Below are 22,157 nucleotides of genomic sequence, written 5' to 3'. Positions count from 1 at the left end.
CGAGGGTCGTCCCCAAACCAGAGTCACTCACATATCGCAGCAGATACGCGGCAGACCACAGATGCGCTCAGGACACTTGAACAATGGTACCTGGTGCCCTTTTTTAGTGAAGTATAAAAATCACATAATGTGAATTAAACGTGACGCAGATTCCAGTGAAAGCAGAGCTCCGTGAACACAGTGTTCAGGCACGTGGTCACTCAGACGAGAGGGAGCCGCTCCGGCCAGTCCACGGGCCAGCCCAGCATGAGTCGGGCTCTGACTTCCCTCCACACCAGTGCATCCCACCCGGTCCACACACAGAGCTGGCCCTTCTCACACACACACACACACACACACACACACAGCTGGCCCTTCTCACACACACACACACACACACAGAGCTGGCCCTTCTCTCACACACACACACACACACACACACACACACACACAGCTGGCCCTTCACACAAACACACACAGAGCTGGCCCTTCTCACACACACACACACACACACACACACAGCAGGCCCTGCACACAAACACACACAGAGCTGGCCCTTCTCACACACACACACACACACACACACACACACAGCTGGCCCTTCACACAAACACACACAGAGCTGGCCCTTCTCACACACACACACACACACACACAGAGCAGGCCCTTCACACAAACACACACAGAGCTGGCCCTTCTCACACACACACACACACACACACACACACACACAGAGCAGGCCCTTCACACAAACACACACAGAGCTGGCCCTTCTCACACACACACACACACACACACACACAGAGCTGGCCCTTCTCACACACACACACACACACAGAGCTGGCCCTTCTCACACACACACACACACACACACACAGAGCTGGCCCTTCTCACACACACACACACAGCAGGCCCTTCACACAAACACACACAGAGCTGGCCCTTCTCACACACACACACACACACACACACACACAGCTGGCCCTTCTCACACACACACACACACACAGAGCTGGCCCTTCTCTCTCACACACACACACACACACACACACACACACACAGCTGGCCCTTCACACAAACACACACAGAGCTGGCCCTTCTCACACACACACACACACACACACACACAGCAGGCCCTGCACACAAACACACACAGAGCTGGCCCTTCTCACACACACACACACACACACACACACACACAGCAGGCCCTTCACACAAACACACACAGAGCTGGCCCTTCTCACACACACACACACACACACACACAGCAGGCCCTGCACACAAACACACACAGAGCTGGCCCTTCTCACACACACACACACACACACACACACAGCAGGCCCTTCACACAAACACACACAGAGCTGGCCCTTCTCACACACACACACACACACAGAGCTGGCCCTTCTCACACACACACACACACACAGAGCTGGCCCTTCTCACACACACACACACACACACACACACACAGAGCTGGCCCTTCTCACACACACACACACACACACACACACACACAGCAGGCCCTTCACACAAACACACACAGAGCTGGCCCTTCTCACACACACACACACACACACACACAGCAGGCCCTGCACACAAACACACACAGAGCTGGCCCTTCTCACACACACACACACACACACAGAGCTGGCCCTTCTCACACACACACACACACACACACACAGAGCTGGCCCTTCTCACACACACACACACACACACACAGCAGGCCCTTCACACAAACACACACAGAGCTGGCCCTTCTCACACACACACACACACACACACACACACACAGCAGGCCCTGCACACAAACACACACAGAGCTGGCCCTTCTCACACACACACACACACACAGAGCAGGCCCTTCACACACAAACACACACAGAGCTGGCCCTTCTCACACACACACACACACACACACACACACACAGCAGGCCCTGCACACAAACACACACAGAGCTGGCCCTTCTCACACACACACACAGAGCTGGCCCTTCTCACACACACACACACACACACAGCAGGCCCTTCACACACAAACACAGAGCTGGCCCTTCTCACACACACACACACACACACACAGAGCTGGCCCTTCTCACACACACACACAGAGCTGGCCCTTCTCACACACACACACACACACACACACAGCAGGCCCTTCACACACAAACACAGATCTGGCCCTTCTCACACACACACACACACACACACACACAGAGCAGGCCCTTCACACACAAACACATACAGAGCTGGCCCTTCTCACACACACACAAACACACACAGAGCTGGCCCTTCACACACACAGAGTAGGCCCTTCACACACACAGAGTACACTTTTTGTACACATACAAAGTAGGCCCTTCACACACACAAAAACAGAATAGGCTTCTCACACACACACACACACACACAGAGATCAACCCTTTATACACACACACAGAGTAGGCCCTTCACAGGCAAACACTTCTAGACTTTTCACACACACACAGAGTAGGTCCTTCACACATTCAGACATGGAAAGGCTCATCACACAAACACACTGAAGGGCCTTCACACACACAGTACGGGTTCGTCTCACACACACGGAGTAGGCTCTTAACGCACACACAGAGAGCAGACACTTCACACACACAAACAGATATGCCTTTCACACACACCCAGCATAGGTTCTTCACACAGACACACACAAATAGGCCATTCACATAGAGAACAGGAGGCCCTTCAACACACACACTAATAGAACCATCACACAGACAGTAGGCCCTTCCCACTTCCACAGAGGAGGCCCTTAACACATACACACACACACACACAGAGCAGGCCCTTCACCCACACACACAGAGTAGACCTTTCACATACACACACAGAGTAGGCCCTTCACACGCACCACAGAGTAGGGCCATCATACGCACACACAGAGTAGGCTCTTCACCCACACACAGAGTAGGGCCATCATACGCACACACAGAGTAGGGCCATCATACGCACACACAGAGTAGGCTCTTCACCCACACACAGAGTAGGGCCATCATACGCACACACAGAGTAGGGCCATCATATGCACACACAGAGTAGGCCCTTCACCCACACACAGAGTAGGGCCATCATACGCACACACAGAGTAGGGCCATCATATGCACACACAGAGTAGGCCCTTCACCCACACACACAGAGTAGGGCCATCATACGCAGACACAGAGTAAGCCCTTCACCCACACACAGAGTAGGGCCATCATATGCACACACAGAGTAGGCCCTTCACCCACACACAGAGTAGGGCCATCATACGCACACACAGAGTAGGACCTTCACCCACACACAGAGTAGGGCCATCATACACACACACAGAGTAGGCTCTTCACCCACACACAAAGTAGGGCCATCATACGCACACACAGAGTAGGACCTTCACCCACACACAGAGTAGGGCCATCATACGCACACACAGAGTAGGCCCTTCACCCACACACACAGAGTAGGCCCTTCACCCACACACACAGAGTAGGGCCATCATACGCACACACAGAGTAGGCTCTTCACCCACACACAGAGTAGGGCCATCATATGCACACACAGAGTAGGACCTTCACCCACACACACAGAGTAGGCCCTTCACCCACACACACAGAGTAGGGCCATCATACGCACACACAGAGTAGGCTCTTCACCCACACACAGAGTAGGGCCATCATACGCACACACAGAGTAGGCTCTTCACCCACACACAGAGTAGGGCCATCATATGCACACACAGAGTAGGCCCTTCACCCACACACAGAGTAGGGCCATCATACGCACACACAGAGTAGGGCCATCATACGCACACACAGAGTAGGGCCATCATACCCACACACAGAGTAGGCTCTTCACCCACACACAGAGTAGGGCCATCATATGCACACACAGAGTAGGCCCTTCACCCACACACACAGAGTAGGGCCATCATACGCACACACAGAGTAGGGCCATCATACCCACACACAGAGTAGGCTCTTCACCCACACACAGAGTAGGGCCATCATACGCACACACAGAGTAGGGCCATCATATGCACACACAGAGTAGGCTCTTCACCCACACACAGAGTAGGGCCATCATACGCACACACAGAGTAGGACCTTCACCCACACACAGAGTAGGCCCTTCACCCACACACACAGAGTAGGGCCATCATACGCACACACAGAGTAGGCTCTTCACCCACACACAGAGTAGGGCCATCATACGCACACACAGAGTAGGACCTTCACCCACACACAGAGTAGGGCCATCATACGCACACACAGAGTAGGACCTTCACCCACACACAGAGTAGGCCCTTCACCCACACACACAGAGTAGGGCCATCATACGCACACACAGAGTAGGACCTTCACCCACACACAGAGTAGGCTCTTCACCCACACACAGAGTAGGGCCATCATACGCACACACAGAGTAGGACCTTCACCCACACACACAGAGTAGGCTCTTCACCCACACACAGAGTAGGACCATCATACCCACACACAGAGTAGGGCCATCATACGCACACACAGAGTAGGGCCATCATATGCACACACAGAGTAGGGCCATCATACGCACACACAGAGTAGGCTCTTCACCCACACACAGAGTAGGGCCATCATACGCACACACAGAGTAGGCCCTTCACCCACACATAGAGTAGGGCCATCATACGCACACACAGAGTAGGCCCTTCACCCACACACAGAGTAGGGCCATCATACGCACACACAGAGTAGGACCTTCACCCACACACACAGAGTAGGGCCATCATACGCACACACAGAGTAGGACCTTCACCCACACACACAGAGTAGGGCCATCATACGCACACACAGAGTAGGACCTTCACCCCCACACACAGAGTAGGGCCATCATACGCACACACAGAGTAGGGCCATCATACCCACACACAGAGTAGGCTCTTCACCCACACACAGAGTAGGGCCATCATATGCACACACAGAGTAGGCCCTTCACCCACACACACAGAGTAGGGCCATCATACGCACACACAGAGTAGGCTCTTCACCCACACACAGAGTAGGGCCATCATACCCACACACAGAGTAGGCTCTTCACCCACACACAGAGTAGGGCCATCATACGCACACACAGAGTAGGCTCTTCACCCACACACAGAGTAGGGCCATCATACGCACACACAGAGTAGGGCCATCATACCCACACACAGAGTAGGCTCTTCACCCACACACAGAGTAGGGCCATCATACGCACACACAGAGTAGGGCCATCATACGCACACACAGAGTAGGTTCTTCACCCACACACAGAGTAGGGCCATCATACGCACACACAGAGTAGGCTCTTCACCCACACACAGAGTAGGGCCATCATACGCACACACAGAGTAGGCTCTTCACCCACACACAGAGTAGGGCCATCATACGCACACACAGAGTAGGGCCATCACCCACACACACAGAGTAGGGCCATCATACGCACACACAGAGTAGGCTCTTCACCCACACACAGAGTAGGGCCATCATACGCACACACAGAGTAGGCTCTTCACCCACACACACAGAGCAGGCCCTTCACACACACAGAGTAGGTCCTTCACCCATACTCAGAGTAGGCCCTTCACCCACACACACAGAGTAGGCCCATCACATGCACCACTGAGTAGGTTCTTCACACACACACAGAGTAGGCCTTTCAAACACAAAGAGAGAGTAGACCCTTTACACACACAGAGTAGGCCCTTCACCCACACACACAGAGTAGACCCTTTACACACACAGTAGGCCCTTCACCCACACAGAATAGGCCCTTCACACGCACACAAACACAGAGTAGGCCCTTCATACGCACCACAGAGTAGGCCCTTCACACACATACACAGAGTAGGCCCTTCATACACACACACAGAGTAGGCTCTTCACACACACACAGAGTAGGCATTTCAAACACAAAGAGAGAGTAGGCCTTTCACACACCCCTACAGATAGGCCCTTCATACACTTACACTTTTAGGCCCTTCACACACACAGTAGGTTTTTAACACACACAGCATAGGCCTTTAAAACACAAAGTCTTAATAGGCTCTTGACACACTCACACACAGTGAGCCTTTCATACACACACAGAGGACGCATTTCACACACACACACACACACAGTTGATTCTTAACACACAGAGTAATCTCTTCACACACACACACATACACACACACAGGCCCTTCACACACACACAATGAAGGCCTTTTACACACACAGAATAGGCCTTTCACACACAGAGTAGGCCCTTCACACACACACACACACACACACAGAGTATGCACTTCACATACACAAAGTAGGTCCTTCACACACACAGTGTAGACCCTTCAGACATACACAAAGTAGGACCTTTACACACCAACACAGAGTAGGCCCTACACACACACACACAGTAAGCCCTTGACATATACACACACAGTAGTCCCTTTACACACACAGAGAGAGTAGGCCCTTCACATACACACAACGCTGATCCTTCACACACATACACACAACACATAGGCCCCTCACGCACACACAACACATAGGCCCCTCACGCACACAGACACACACATGCACACACACAGAGGAGGCTGTCCACGCATGAGTTCCCCATCTTCCAGCCAGGGATGGATAGGTCAGAGAGCAGTGGCCTCCGCGTGCGCACAGGGTCTGGTCTCGGTGGTTGTTCTATACCCGAGACACTGAGCTGTGGTTGCAGAGTGTTATCAGTCACCTAGACAGAAGTCAAAGCCCACTGTAGGGTGTGCAAACAGTGCACCAGTTTACACAAGGAACTGGAGCTGCCACAGGTCTTGGTGTGTGCAGGAAAGTGCAGGGTACCAATCCGCAGGGATGGCAAAGAATGGCTCTCCCACTCTCTACTTTGTCTGTCCGTCTGTCTGTCTATGTATCTGTCTATCCATGCATCCATCTATCTACCCACTTGCTTACCTAGCTACCTACATACATATCTACCTACCTACCTACCTCCCTACCCTCCTACCTCTCTCTGTGTCTATCTATTTATTCATCCATCTATCTAGCTCTCTATCTATCCATGTATCTATCTACCTATCCATCCATCTGTCCGTCCATTTATCCAGCCATCCATCCTCTCTATCTCTAGCTCTTTACCTACCTATCTCTATCTATTCATCCATCTATCTTGCTATCCATCCATCTACGCACCAACCTACCTGCCTACCTACCTACCTACCAATCGTCTATCTATCTACCCATCCATCTGTCCATTCATCCATCTCTATCTCTAACTTTCTACCTACTACCTACCTATCTCTCTCTACCTATTCATCATCCATCTATCTTGCTATCCATCCATCCACGTACGTACCTATGTACCTACCTATCTACCTATCATCCATCTATCTATCCATCTCTGTCTCTCTGTCTACTCATCTATTTGTCCATCCATCCATCCATCTCTATCCCTAGCTATCTACCTACCTACCTACATATCTACCTATCATCCATCCATCCATCTTCTCTATCTCTCTGTCTACCCATCTGTCCATCCATCCATCCATCAATCTCTATCTCTAGCTACCTACCTACCTACCTACCTACATATCTACCTATCATCCATCCATCCATCTATCTCTATCTCTCTGTCTGTCTACCCATCTATCTGTCCATCCATCTATCCATCTATCTCTATCTCTCTATCTACCCATCTATCTGTCCATCCATCCATCCGTCTCTATCCCTAGCTACCTACCTAGCTACCTACCTACATATCTACCTATCTATCATCCATCCATCCATCTACCTCTATCTCTGTATCTACCCATCTATCTGTCCATCCATCCATCCATCTCTATCCCCAGCTACCTACCTACCTACCTACCTACCTATGTATCATCCATCCATCTATCTATCTTTTTCTATCTACCCATCTATCTCTCCATTCATCCATCTCTATCCCTAGCTATCTACCTACCTGTCATCCATCCATCCATCCATCCATCCATCCATCCATCCATCTCTCTCTATCTACCCAGCTGTCCATCCATCCATCCATCTTTATCCCTAGCTATCTACCTACCTATCATCCATCCATCCATCTCTCTCTGTCTACCCATCTGTCTGTCCATCCATCCATCCATCCATCTCTATCCCTAGCTATCTACCTACCTATCATCCATCCATCCATATCTCTCTCTCTATCTACCCATCTATCTGTCCATCCATCCATTCGTCTCTATCCCTAGCTATCTACCTACCTACCTACCTACATATCTACCTATCTATCATCCATCCATCCATCTATCTCTATCTCTCTATCTACCCATCTATCTGTCCATCCATCCATCCATCTCTATCCCTACCTACCTACCTACCTACCTACCTACCTACATATCATCCATCCATCCATCTATCTTTTTCTATCTACCCATCTATCTCTCCATTCATTCATCTCTATCTCTAGCTATCTACCTACCTATCATCCATCCATCCATCCATCCATCCATCCATCTATCTCTCTCTATCTACCCAGCTGTCCATCCATCCATCCATCTTTATCCCTAGCTATCTACCTACCTATCATCCATCCATCCATCTCTCTCTCTATCTACCCATCTGTCTGTCCATTCATCCATCCATCCATCTCTATCCCTAGCTATCTACCTACCTATCATCCATCCATCCATCTATCTCTCTCTCTATCTACCCATATATCTGTCCATTCATCCATCTCTATCCCTAGCTATCTACCTACCTACCTACCTATCTACCTACTTATCATCCATCTATCCATCTATCTATCTCTATCTCTCTGTCTACCCATCTGTCTGTCCATGCATTTATCCTTCTCTATCCCTAGCTACCTACCTACCCACCTATCATCCATCATCTATCTATCTCTGTCTCTCTATCTACCCATCTATTTGTCCACCCATCCATCTCTATCCCTAGCTATCTACCTACCTACCTATGTATCATCCATCCATCCATCCATCTATCTCTATCTCTCTGTCTACCCATCTATCTGTCCACCCATCCATCCATCTCTATTCCTAGCTACCTACCTACCTACCTATCATCCATCCATCTATCTATCTCTATCTCTCTATCTACCCATCTATCTGTCCACCCATCCATCCGTCTCTATCCCTAGCCATCTACCTACCTACCTACCTATTTATCATCCATCCATCTGTCTCTGTCTCTCTATCTACCCATCTGTCTGTTCACCCATCCATCTATCCATCTATCTCTGTCTCTCTATCTACCCATCTATCTGTCCACCCATCCATCCATCTCTATCCCTAGCTATCTACCTACCTACCAATTTATCATCCATCCATCCATCCATCTATCTCTGTCTCTCTATCTACCCATCTATCTGTCCATCCATCCATCCATCTCTATCCCTAGCTACCTACCTACCTACCTATTTATCATCCATCCATCTGTCTCTGTCTCTCTATCTACCCATCTGTCTGTTCACCCACCCATCCATCCATCCATCTATCTCTGTCTCTCTATCTACCCATCTATCTGTCCATCCATCCATCCATCTCTATCCCTAACTACCTACCTACCTATTTATCATCCATCCATCCATCTATCCATCTATCTCTATCTCTCTGTCTACCCATCTGTCTGTCCATCCATCCATCCATCTCTATCCATAGCTATCTACCTACCTACCTACCTATTATCTATCCATCCATCTATCTCTGTCTCTCTATCTATCCACCTATCTGTCCATCCATCCATCCATCTCTATCCCTAGTTATCTACCTACCTACCTATTTATCATCCATCCATCCATCTCTATCCCTAGCTATCTACCTACCTACCTATTTATCATCCATCCATCCATCTCTATCCCTAGCTATCTACCTACCTACCTACCTATCTACCTACCTATCATCCATCCATCCATTTATCCATCTAGCTCTCTATCTACCCATTTGTCTGTCCATCCATTAATCCATCTCTATCCCTAGCTATCTACCTACCTATCATCCATCCATCTCTCTCTCTCTCTCTCTCTCTCTCTCTCTCTCTCTCTCTCTACCCGTCTATCTGTCCATTCATCTATCTCTATCCCTAGCTACCTACCTACCTACCTACCTACCTATCTACCTACCTATCATTCATCCATCCATCCATCTATCTCTATCTCTCTGTCTACCCATCTATCTGTCCAACAATCCATCTCTATCCCTAGCTACCTACCTACCTACCTACCTACCTACCTATCTACCTACCTATCTTTCATCCATCCATCCATCTATCTCTATCTCTCTGTCTACCCATCTATCTGTCCAACAATCCATCTCTATCCCTAGCTACCTACCTACCTACCTACCTATCTACCTACCTATCATTCATCCATCCATCCATCTATCTCTATCTCTCTGTCTACCCATCTATCTGTCCAACAATCCATCTCTATCCCTAGCTACCTACCTACCTACCTACCTACCTATCTACCTACCTATCATCCATCTATCCATCTATCTATCTCTATCTCTCTGTCTACCCATCTATCTGTTCATCCATCCATCCTTCTCTATCCCTAGCTACCTACCTACCTACCTACCTACCTATCTACCTACCTATTTATCATCCATCCATCCATCCATCCATCTATCTCTATCTCTCTGTCTGCCCTTCTGTCTGTCCACCCATCCATCCTTCTCTATCCCCACCTATCTGCCTCCCTATCTGCATGTATTTCAGTGCAGACATGGCAGATTCGTGCAGGGTCTGTTGTATGAATGGACTGCAACGTACGTGACCCGTCTGGCTGGTGGTTGGCCCTTCGTGAGGCGCTTGAGTGGTTCACCATGAGCTTGAGCAGCTTGGTGTCCATGAGCAGAGGCTGTCGACATCCGTGAACTAGTGTTTGATGCAGGCTTCCACCTGTCTTGGGTCAGTGCCTAGGAGTGGAACTGCCGTGTCCTGGGGCGAGTGCGAGTTCAGCCCTGGCAGATGGTGCCCCGCGGCCCGGGAGTGGATGGCCATCACCTCCCCATGAAGCAGCCCGCCCCTAGATCACCTCCCCATGAAGCAGCCCGCCCCTAGATCACCTCCCCATGAAGCAGCCCGCCCCTAGATCACCTCCCCATGAAGCAGCCCGCCCCTAGATCACCTCCCCATGAAGCAGCCCGCCCCTGGATCACCTCCCCATGAAGCAGCCCGCCCCTGGATCACCTCCCCAAGAAGCAGCCCGCCCCCTAGATCACCTCCCCATGAAGCAGCCAGCCCGCCCCCTAGATCACCTCCCCATGAAGCAGCCCGCCCCCTAGATCACCTCCCCATGAAGCAGCCCGCCCCCTAGATCACCTCCCCATGAAGCAGCCCGCCCCTGAATCAGCTCCCCATGAAGCAGCCCGCCCCCTAGATCACCTCCCCATGAAGCAGCCCGCCCCTGAATCACCTCCCCATGAAGCAGCCCGCCCCTGAATCACCTCCCCATGAAGCAGCCCGCCCCTAGATCACCTCCCCATGAAGCAGCCCGCCCCTAGATCACCTCCCCATGAAGCAGCCCGCCCCTAGATCACCTCCCCATGAAGCAGCCCGCCCCCTAGATCACCTCCCCATGAAGCAGCCCGCCCCCTAGATCACCTCCCCATCAAGCAGCCCGCCCCCTAGATCACCTCCCCATCAAGCAGCCCGCCCCCTAGATCACCTCCCCATGAAGCAGCCCGCCCCCTAGATCACCTCCCGCCCCCTAGATCACCTCCCATTAAGCAGCCCGCCCCCTAGATCACCTCCCCATGAAGCAGCCCGCCCCTGAATCACCTCCCCATGAAGCAGCCCGCCCCTAGATCACCTCCCCATGAAGCAGCCCGCCCCTAGATCACCTCCCCATGAAGCAGCCCGCCCCTAGGTCACCTCCCCATGAAGCAGCCCGCCCCTAGGTCACCTCCCCATGAAGCAGCCCGCCCCTAGGTCACCTCCCCATGAAGCAGCCCGCCCCTAGATCACCTCCCCATGAAGCAGCCCGCCCCTAGATCACCTCCCCATGAAGCAGCCCGCCCCTGAATCACCTCCCCATGAAGCAGCCCGCCCCCTAGATCACCTCCCCATGAAGCAGCCCGCCCCCTAGATCACCTCCCCATGAAGCAGCCCGCCCCCTAGATCACCTCCCCATGAAGCAGCCCGCCCCTGAATCAGCTCCCCATGAAGCAGCCCGCCCCCTAGATCACCTCCCCATGAAGCAGCCCGCCCCCTAGATCACCTCCCCATGAAGCAGCCCGCCCCTGAATCAGCTCCCCATGAAGCAGCCCGCCCCTAGATCACCTCCCCATGAAGCAGCCCGCACCTGAATCACCTCCCCATGAAGCAGCCCGCCCCTGAATCACCTCCCCATGAAGCAGCCCGCCCCTAGATCACCTCCCCATGAAGCAGCCCGCCCCCTAGATCACCTCCCCATGAAGCAGCCCGCCCCTAGATCACCTCCCCATGAAGCAGCCCGCCCCCTAGATCACCTCCCCATGAAGCAGCCCGCCCCCTAGATCACCTCCCCATCAAGCAGCCCGCCCCCTAGATCACCTCCCCATCAAGCAGCCCGCCCCCTAGATCACCTCCCCATCAAGCAGCCCGCCCCTAGATCACCTCCCCATGAAGCAGCCCGCCCCTAGATCACCTCCCCATGAAGCAGCCCGCCCCTAGATCACCTCCCCATGAAGCAGCCCGCCCCCTAGATCACCTCCCCATCAAGCAGCCCGCCCCCTAGATCACCTCCCCATCAAGCAGCCCGCCCCCTAGATCACCTCCCCATCAAGCAGCCCGCCCCCTAGATCACCTCCCCATCAAGCAGCCCGCCCCCTAGATCACCTCCCCATGAAGCAGCCCGCCCCTAGATCACCTCCCCATGAAGCAGCCCGCCCCCTAGATCACCTCCCCATGAAGCAGCCCGCCCCCTAGATCACCTCCCCATCAAGCAGCCCGCCCCCTAGATCACCTCCCCATCAAGCAGCCCGCCCCCTAGATCACCTCCCCATGAAGCAGCCCGCCCCCTAGATCACCTCCCCATCAAGCAGCCCGCCCCCTAGATCACCTCCCCATGAAGCAGCCCGCCCCCTAGATCACCTCCCCATCAAGCAGCCCGCCCCCTAGATCACCTCCCCATCAAGCAGCCCGCCCCCTAGATCACCTCCCCATGAAGCAGCCCGCCCCTAGATCACCTCCCCATGAAGCAGCCCGCCCCTAGATCACCTCCCCATCAAGCAGCCCGCCCCTAGATCACCTCCCCATCAAGCAGCCCGCCCCCTAGATCACCTCCCCATCAAGCAGCCCGCCCCCTAGATCACCTCCCCATCAAGCAGCCCGCCCCCTAGATCACCTCCCCATCAAGCAGCCCGCCCCCTAGATCACCTCCCCATCAAGCAGCCCGCCCCCTAGATCACCTCCCCATCAAGCAGCCCGCCCCCTAGATCACCTCCCCATCAAGCAGCCCGCCCCCTAGATCACCTCCCCATCAAGCAGCCCGCCCCCTAGATCACCTCCCCATCAAGCAGCCCGCCCCTGAATCAGCTCCCCATGAAGCAGCCCGCCCCCTAGATCACCTCCCCATGAAGCAGCCCGCCCCCTAGATCACCTCCCCATCAAGCAGCCCGCCCCTGAATCAGCTCCCCATGAAGCAGCCCGCCCCTAGATCACCTCCCCATGAAGCAGCCCGCCCCTGAATCACCTCCCCATGAAGCAGCCCGCCCCTGAATCACCTCCCCATGAAGCAGCCCGCCCCTAGATCACCTCCCCATGAAGCAGCCCGCCCCTAGATCACCTCCCCATGAAGCAGCCCGCCCCCTAGATCACCTCCCCATGAAGCAGCCCGCCCCCTAGATCACCTCCCCATCAAGCAGCCCGCCCCCTAGATCACCTCCCCATCAAGCAGCCCGCCCCCTAGATCACCTCCCCATCAAGCAGCCCGCCCCCTAGATCACCTCCCCATCAAGCAGCCCGCCCCCTAGATCACCTCCCCATCAAGCAGCCCGCCCCCTAGATCACCTCCCCATCAAGCAGCCCGCCCCCTAGATCACCTCCCCATCAAGCAGCCCGCCCCTAGATCACCTCCCCATGAAGCAGCCCGCCCCCTAGATCACCTCCCCATGAAGCAGCCCGCCCCCTAGATCACCTCCCCATCAAGCAGCCCGCCCCCTAGATCACCTCCCCATCAAGCAGCCCGCCCCCTAGATCACCTCCCCATCAAGCAGCCCGCCCCCTAGATCACCTCCCCATCAAGCAGCCCGCCCCCTAGATCACCTCCCCATGAAGCAGCCCGCCCCCTAGATCACCTCCCCATGAAGCAGCCCGCCCCCTAGATCACCTCCCCATGAAGCAGCCCGCCCCCTAGATCACCTCCCCATGAAGCAGCCCGCCCCCTAGATCACCTCCCCATCAAGCAGCCCGCCCCCTAGATCACCTCCCCATGAAGCAGCCCGCCCCCTAGATCACCTCCCCATCAAGCAGCCCGCCCCTAAATCACCTCCGGAGTTTCTGAGGGCAACGTATGTCCCAGACATAAAGGAGGGCCAGCGCCACTGGTCCTACTTGTGAACCGCGATTGAGGATTGAGGGTGACCACGAAAGCAAACAGTGAGAGCTGAGCGGAAACTCCTCAGACGGGCTGGTGGGGGCGTCAGGTGCTCCAGCAGGGCTGAGACTTTCCCGAGGACCGGGGGTCCCAGTGCCAAGGAGGGCAGCCTTTTCTCCCCGGCCCCCCTCTCCTTAGGTCTTGGGCAAGCCTGCGACCTCTGCCCACTGCCCTTGAGCGCAGAAGGCAGGGCCAGGGTCTGTCTTCTGCCTGCAGCTGGCCCACGGGGGACTGAGGGGCGAGCTGGTGGAGGAGTGGTCTGGGAGCAGGGTTGGTACCAGGGAGACCAGCGTCATGCTGCCGCGTCCTGGGGACAGGAACACAGGCAAGCGGGAGCGCTGAGGCCCCGTCAGGAGGCAGCGCAGTGGGCTCAGCCCCTGACCTGATGTGGGCATTAGGAGGGACAGTGGTGGCTGATGCCTGTGGAGACGGTGGAGGACCCAGGAGGAGCCTGCCTGGGGAGGCAGTGGGCAGAGGTGTCAGGGCCAGTGACTTTAGGGCCTGGAGACACCATCCCACCAGGGAGCCGGGGATGATGATTTGCGATGCGGAAGTAAAGGGCACATTCTGCCTGTCCATAGGTGCACGAGACGTGACTATCAGCTCTGTTATTGACCTGCTCTGATAAGCGTCATTCAGGCATTTGTCACTGACTTATTCCTGATGGGGAACCTGCCTGGCTGGAGGACACTGGAAGCTGTCCTCAGGCCCCGCTGCAGCCCCAGACCCAGCCATCCTCTCTCCTCCCTGCCTCCCCGCCCCGCCCTGGCTCTGGAAGCCTCCTCTGCTCCGTGCACAGGTGAGATTTGTGGAGTTGGTCTTCTCTCTGCATGAGCATAAAGCGAATCTCGGCCATCACATCAGTCCACCCCTCCATACTGCGAGAGCACTCTGAAGAAAGAAGATGGACCATTTCTCACACCTCGGCAATGCTGTCCCCCCTTCAGCAAAATCAGGGACAGTCCCTTGGTCTCATCAAATCCCCAGTTCTTCATAAATTTACACGCTCTTCTTAAGTCTTTTTAGCAGTTTTTACAATCTGCATCCAAACATGGAATCTTCCACTTTAGAGACTTGTTGAGTTTCTAAGTTCTCTTTGAATCTACAGGTTTAAAAATCTGATAGAACAGTCTGTATTTGCATAACCCAAGCAAAGAAGGAAAAGCTTTAAGAAGATTCCCACTCTAACAGTGTGCATTTTTTAAAAAAGCAACTATCTGTCAGGGCAGTCAGTGGTCATCTATGTGATTTCAGGGATGCATGCACCTTCCTGCAGCAGGTCCAGGTGGGGGTCAGCATCACTATAAGTCATTGCAGTTCAGATGGCTTCTTGCCAACAACTTCCTGGTTGCAGGTTAGTCAGATACAGAATGAGAATATTGAAAAATGTCTCTTTGATCACAGACTTTCAACCCCTACATGGCAAATTAATCATTTTTATGACAAAAGGAGAGAGTGGGACTGCAGGCCCTCTGGGAAGGCCAGGTCCTTCTCTTGGTGACAGAAAATTGGATTTATCCATTTTCCATTGCCATAGAAAAACACCTGAGACTGGGTACTTTATAAAGAAAAGAGGTTTATGTAGCCCACAGTTGTGGAAAATCAAAAGCCCACGATTGGTTTGCCCTGGTGAGGGTGGCCTTGCCGTGTGCCACACAGGGCCTCTGGTGGGAGTGTGTGGGAGAGACCACATCGCCAGGCAGGTGGCCAGAGATTCCAAGGTGGGGCTGGTGTCAGAGACTCACCAGGGTCCCTGGAGACCTCCTGGCTGCCTCTCAAGGACAGGCCTGGGTGGCCAATGACCTTCCTGTAGGCCCCACCTCTGAAAGGGCCCACCACCTCCTATCATCACCATGCTGGTGGTGTCCCCAACATAAGGACACTTGGGGACAAACCAAGAGCAAGGCAGGGACCTGAGGGTGTCTCTGTCTTCTGAAGACCCGCGACTGTGCTTCGGGTGTGGATCGGGGGTGTGTGCGTGTGGACACACACTCAGCCCAGCATCCCCTCCCCTGCTTCGTTGGCCTCCGGGCACTCACTGCCGTTGACACACGGTGTCCTTGCCATCCCCTCTCTCTCTTCCCGCTAGAGCGCGAATCCCACAGTGTGGCTTTGTTGTGATCGCTGGGCGCCTCTGGCACCTGGGACAGAGCCTGGCACCCTGCACTTTTTAACTACGTGTTGAGTGGCCGGATGTCTGTCAGTCCTCAGATTCTGAATCCTGTTCCTGAGACCAGAGGAGAAGCCGTCCCTGAACCCCACGTCCTCCTGGGGACATGCAGAGCCTCAGGCCTGAGCAGACGCGGGGGCTGCTGGAGCCCGAGAGGGCCACGGCGCTGCTGCCCTGGGAGAGCAGGGCCTGGGAGAAGTCCACGCACCCCAGCTTCGCCAAGGACTGGGAGGCCGTGGACGTCGGGGCCTCTGGCTGCGAGAGTGAGAGAGGTGAGGGAGGGTCCCGGGGGAGGCGGGAGGGTCTGAGCTGGGCTCCGGGAGATGGAGCCCTCATTCCTGGCTGGTGTTGGCTGGCTAGCTGGTGGCCATGGGCCATGGGTCTCCAGCAGGCTGTCCAGGACTCTTCCTCGGAGGCCTGCGGCACTTCTCAGGAGCAGCAGGAGAGGCGGCAGGTCTCTGCTGAGTGCCCAGTTATTCCTCGGCCCTTGGCCAGGATGAGCTGCAGGATCAAGCCCAGAATCAGCAAAGAAGGGGGCTACCCGGGGTGGACACAGACACTTGGTGACAAGCGTGGACCCTGCTGTACGCCAGGCACCGTGGTGAGGGCCCGGCATGGCTCAGATTCCAGAGGAGACAATAGACGTGCCCAGCTTTGGGCAGTGGGACTGATTGGTTTACTCCAACGGGGGTCATCTGCTGCCATCTAGTGGGTGGAAGTCTAGGCCGTTTTGTAAATCTGTGGGACTCTGGCCACTAGGAATCGTGCAGCCCAAATGTGGCAGTGCCCAGCGTGAGGAGTCCCACCTCTGAGCCTGAGAGGTTGCAGGGTTCCGAGGTCGCAGGTGGCAGCTGTCCGAGAGAGAGAGAGAGAGAGGTGAGAGAAGTGGACAGACTTGGGCCACCTTTGAGAGGGAGAATTGGTTCTTGCTGGGGACGTGGGGAAGTGAGGAAACCAAGGGTGGCTCTTGGGGTTCTGGCCAAGACAGTGGGACAGCTTGCTGTTTGCTGAGACGGGGGCATCTGGGCCACAGCCCACTGCAGAGGGGGCTGAACTGTCCTCCAGGGACTGTCCCCTCCTCCATCCTCCACTGTCCTCTTCCCTGGTCGGAGGCAGGGGACTGGATGGAGCTTAGGTGTGGGAGGGAGGAGGAGGCTTGGGCCCTGTGGGGCTGTACCAGAGGAGGACGGGAAATGCCAGTCGGTGCCCAGGACACTCAGCTTAGGGATGGGGACACTGAGGGCCACTGTGGGAAATCTCCCCAGGAAGCTGTCTTCACGGATCCCGTCATCCTGATGTGACTCCCTGGCTGCTGCTTCTGCTCCCTCAGTCAGTTTTGCTGGAGGCCCATAGAGAAGAGCTCCTGCCAGTGGACAGGTGAGGGGACAGAGGCCTAGGGAGAAGGGCACATCAGGTGAGCCAGTGTGAGACCAGGAGGCTGTAGGGTCCGAATGCTCACATCCTCTCCGGCCCACCTGAACTATACTGGCCAGTGCAGCTGGAGTCAGCAGAGAAGGGCAGGGCGCCAGTAGGAAGAGTGAGAGAGGCCTGCCTCAGTGGCCTGGTCACTCATGGCTCCTTTCTTCTCTGCTCCTGCCCCCGTCAGACCTGTCTTCTCAAGAGACTGGACTTCCCCAGGAGTGGTGCTCAGTGGAGGAAGATGATGAGTCAGAGGACTCCCAGGTAAGTGGCAGGCGGGCTTCTCTCCTTTTCCATAAAGGTCTCACCCTGAAGATCTCAGGGGGCTGCCATGCTTTCCTCTTTAGCCTGGGATTTCCATGCCCCATGGAATTTCCAAGAGTTGTCTTGTGGGAAAGAGGACACATTCTTATGGTGATCAGACACAAAGACACTATGTGATATGTATGTGACTTAATCCACACAGGCTCTCCTTCCCTGCACTCATAGACCCACCCATCTCTTCACCCATCCATCTACCCATCTACCCACCCACCCACCCATCCATCCATCCATCTACCCACCCATCCATCCACCCATCTACCCACCCACCCATCCATCCATCCATCTACCCATCTACCCCCATTCACCCACCCATCCACCTACCCATCTCTTCACCCTTCCATCTATCCATCCATTCACCCATTCATCCATCAAACTACCCTCCATCCTCTCACCCATCTATCCACCCACCCACCCTTCCATCCATCCACCCACCCACCCACCCATCCATCCATCTACCCATCTACCCCCATTCACCCACCCATCCACCTACCCATCTCTTCACCCATCCATCTACCCACCCACCCACCCACCCACCCATCTATCCCCATTCACCCATCCATCCACCCACCTATCCACCCACCCATCCACCTACCCATCTCTTCACCCTTCCATCCATCCATCTCTTCACCCATCCATCTACCCACCCACCCATCCATCCATCCATCCATCTACCCATCTACCCCCATTCACCCACCCATCCACCTACCCATCTCTTCACCCATCCATCTACCCATCTACCCACCCACCCATCCATCCATCCATCTACCCATCTACCCCCATTCACCCACCCATCCACCCACCCATCTCTTCACCCATCCATCTACCCATCTACCCACCCACCCACCCATCCATCCATCCATCTACCCACCCACCCATCCATCCATCCATCTACCCACCCACCCATCCATCCATCCATCTACCCATCTACCCCCATTCACCCACCCATCCACCTACCCATCTCTTCACCCTTCCATCTATCCATCCATTCACCCATTCATCCATCAAACTACCCTCCATCCTCTCACCCATCTATCCACCCACCCACCCTTCCATCCATCCACTCACCCACCCACCCATCCATCCATCTACCCATCTACCCCCATTCACCCACCCATCCACCTACCCATCTCTTCACCCATCCATCTACCCACCCACCCACCCACCCACCCATCTATCCCCATTCACCCATCCATCCACCCACCCATCTCTTCACCCTTCCATCCATCCATCCATTCACCCATTCATCCATTAAACTACCCTCCATCCTCTCACCCATCCATCCATCCACTCATCTACCCCATCCATCTACCCATCCATCCATCCACCCATCTATCTACTCATCCACCCACCCACCCGTCTACCCATCTCTGCACCCATCCATCCATCCACCCACCCACCCATCCATCTACCCATCTACCCATCCTTTCAAACATCCACCAACATTTCATCCATATGTTCACTGTTATATCCACCCAAACTATTATTCACCCACTCATCCATATCCCTGTGACATCCATCTATCCATCCACCCACCCCACCTATCTATTCACTTATCTGTCCATTCACTCTCCCCTCTACTTACCCTTCTATCTCTAGTCATCAGTCTATCCACCACCCATCCACTCCTCCATCTCCCATTGAACACCCACCAATCACTCATAGGTTCACTTGTTCATCTGCCCAGTCCTTAACGCCCTGTTCACTTACGTTCCCTTCTCATCGCCCATGCATCTAGTTATCTACATGCTTTCTCATATACCCTTCTAACCACATGCCAGCAATTCATCTCTCCAACCCACCTGCCCTTCACACTTGAGCAGTATCACAGGGGTCATAAGGATGGAGAGGGGTGGAGGGCAGTAGTAGGTGAGGCCATGGAATGATGGGGTAGACAACGCAGGGTCTTGTAGACCACTGCAGTCATTTGGGGGACATAGTCAAAGCACTGCAGAGATCCAGGAGCAGGTTGTGGGAAAGAGGACACATTCTTATGGTGGTCAGACACAAGTGAAGGGTCTCCACATGATATGTACATAACTTCATCCACACGTGCTCCGGAAGGAACCGTCAGTTTAGACAGGCTGTTTGAAGAGGCCTCTGTGAGGTCCTTCGCTGATCCATTCACCCACTCACCTGGTCAGCCCAGCTGAACTTTCTGCATGGACAGGTCCTCCTTCCTTGGAGTTGTATTCCAAGAGTGAAGAAGTTCCCACTCTGGAGGAGAAAAGGGTCCTGTCACTACCATTCTATAGACACAAGCAGGTGCAACACTTGTAAATCCTACCCGAGTGTATGAGTTTAAAGGAAAAAAGAAATACCAGTGCCCAGGAAAGTTCCCTGGTGGGGGTCGCTGTAACGGGTGAACTCTTCCACAACACTAGAGGTAGGACAAAGGTGGACTAGTGAGAGTGGGAGGGAACCTGGGGACTGGGTGCTGGTGATGATCTCTTCCTGCTCTGGGAGCCACTGGTGCAGTATTCACCTCTGAGGATGGCTCAGAGACCTCCCCACGTCCAAGGGGCATGTCTTAGACCCCGTGGATGCCCGAAACCCAGGAGAGTACCGCATCCTGTATGTCCTGTTTTTCCCTGTATGTGCATACCTATGATATAGTATAGTTTATAAACTGGAGGAAGAGATGAACAACAGTAACTAACCAGAGTTTAAGTGGTGTTTTAAATCTGTAAGACTTTCTAATCCAATGACATTTTGAAATTTTCATCCATTATTCTGAAATTTTCTCCAATGGAGCATAGGCATGTGATTTTTGTGTATTTATCTTCTATCTAGTCGCTTTGTTGTACCATTTTAATTTCAAAAAGCTTTTCTGTTGATATGCTGTTTCTTTTCTGGCCAGATAATCCTATTTTCCTGCAAGTGAAGGTGGTGGCCCCTTCCTGTGGTGTTCACACTTACCTCTCTTCTGTTTCAGGGCTTTGTGGAGTGGTCGAAAGCTCCACAGCATACGACTATAGTCCTGGTGGTGTGCGTGCTGTTTCTGTTCCTGGTTTTGACGGGGATGCCCATGATGTTTCACATTTAGCTATAAGAATGGCTGTTGTTTTCAGATAGATACCCTGTGTCATTTTAAGGAAATGTTTGGCCTAAAAATCGGGAATGAGTATGAAATATCATCAAATGCCTTTCAAACATCCACTGAGATGATTTAAAAAAAAAAAAAAAAAACTTTTTAGTATGAGATTTTGCATTACTGTATTTCATTAAAATTAGGCCTCATTGATTGTAAAAAAAACACATTTTATTTTATATATCACTGAGAAAAAATGGTAATCAATTGCAAGATGTCAACAATCAGAAGACTCCTCTTAACTTCAGGGGAAGTGAAAACAGCTTAGCGGCTGTGGAATCTGGCGACTTCCTGGCACCCTGGTCTTCCCATTCTTGGGTCTGGGGTGTGCCAGTCTTCCCACGCTGAGTTCTGTTTCTCATGTTTACGTGGGACTCTGGCCTCTCTTCACAAGTGAGATGGGTGCTATCTTTGTGAAGTCCGGCATCATGGCTGGCTTGCATCCCAGGAGGACCTTTGCTTTGGGATACTTTCTGTCCCGTGAGCGGGCCCAAGGCCTGGCCAGTTGAGAAGAGTCCACCAGTAAGGCGGTCAGGTCCTAGAGCCACGGAGGGCAGGGTCAGGGGAACCCTTGGGCACCTTCTCAAT

The 22,157-nt window shown here is 53.6% G+C and overlaps 1 protein-coding gene across 1 annotated transcript; it reads left to right on the top strand.

Annotated features, from left to right (window-relative positions):
• Positions 1-16,844: 16,844 nt before the first annotated feature.
• On the top strand, positions 16,845-21,524 carry Smim17 (small integral membrane protein 17). The gene is made up of 3 exons (XM_076838111.2): positions 16,845-17,010; positions 18,345-18,421; positions 21,414-21,524. Exons 1-3 carry the CDS (start codon positions 16,845-16,847, stop codon positions 21,522-21,524), a joined length of 354 nt encoding a protein of 117 aa, XP_076694226.1.
• Positions 21,525-22,157: the final 633 nt, after the last annotated feature.

The sequence above is a fragment of the Callospermophilus lateralis genome, chromosome 18 (genome assembly GCF_048772815.1).
Source record: "Callospermophilus lateralis isolate mCalLat2 chromosome 18, mCalLat2.hap1, whole genome shotgun sequence".
NCBI classification, from domain to species: Eukaryota; Metazoa; Chordata; class Mammalia; order Rodentia; family Sciuridae; genus Callospermophilus; species Callospermophilus lateralis.
Note: the sequence above shows the minus strand (reverse complement) of the source record. Positions and strands in the feature narration are given on the sequence as shown.

Bases quoted from the DNA above. Each gene is read 5' to 3' on its own strand.
- Smim17 (XM_076838111.2), top strand. From the start codon at position 16,845: ATGCAGAGCCTCAGGCCTGAGCAGACGCGGGGGCTGCTGGAGCCCGAG. The intron at 17,011-18,344 runs GTGAGGGAGGGT...TGCCCCCGTCAG, and splicing joins TGGCTGCGAGAGTGAGAGAG to ACCTGTCTTCTCAAGAGACT. The intron at 18,422-21,413 runs GTAAGTGGCAGG...CTTCTGTTTCAG, and splicing joins ATGAGTCAGAGGACTCCCAG to GGCTTTGTGGAGTGGTCGAA.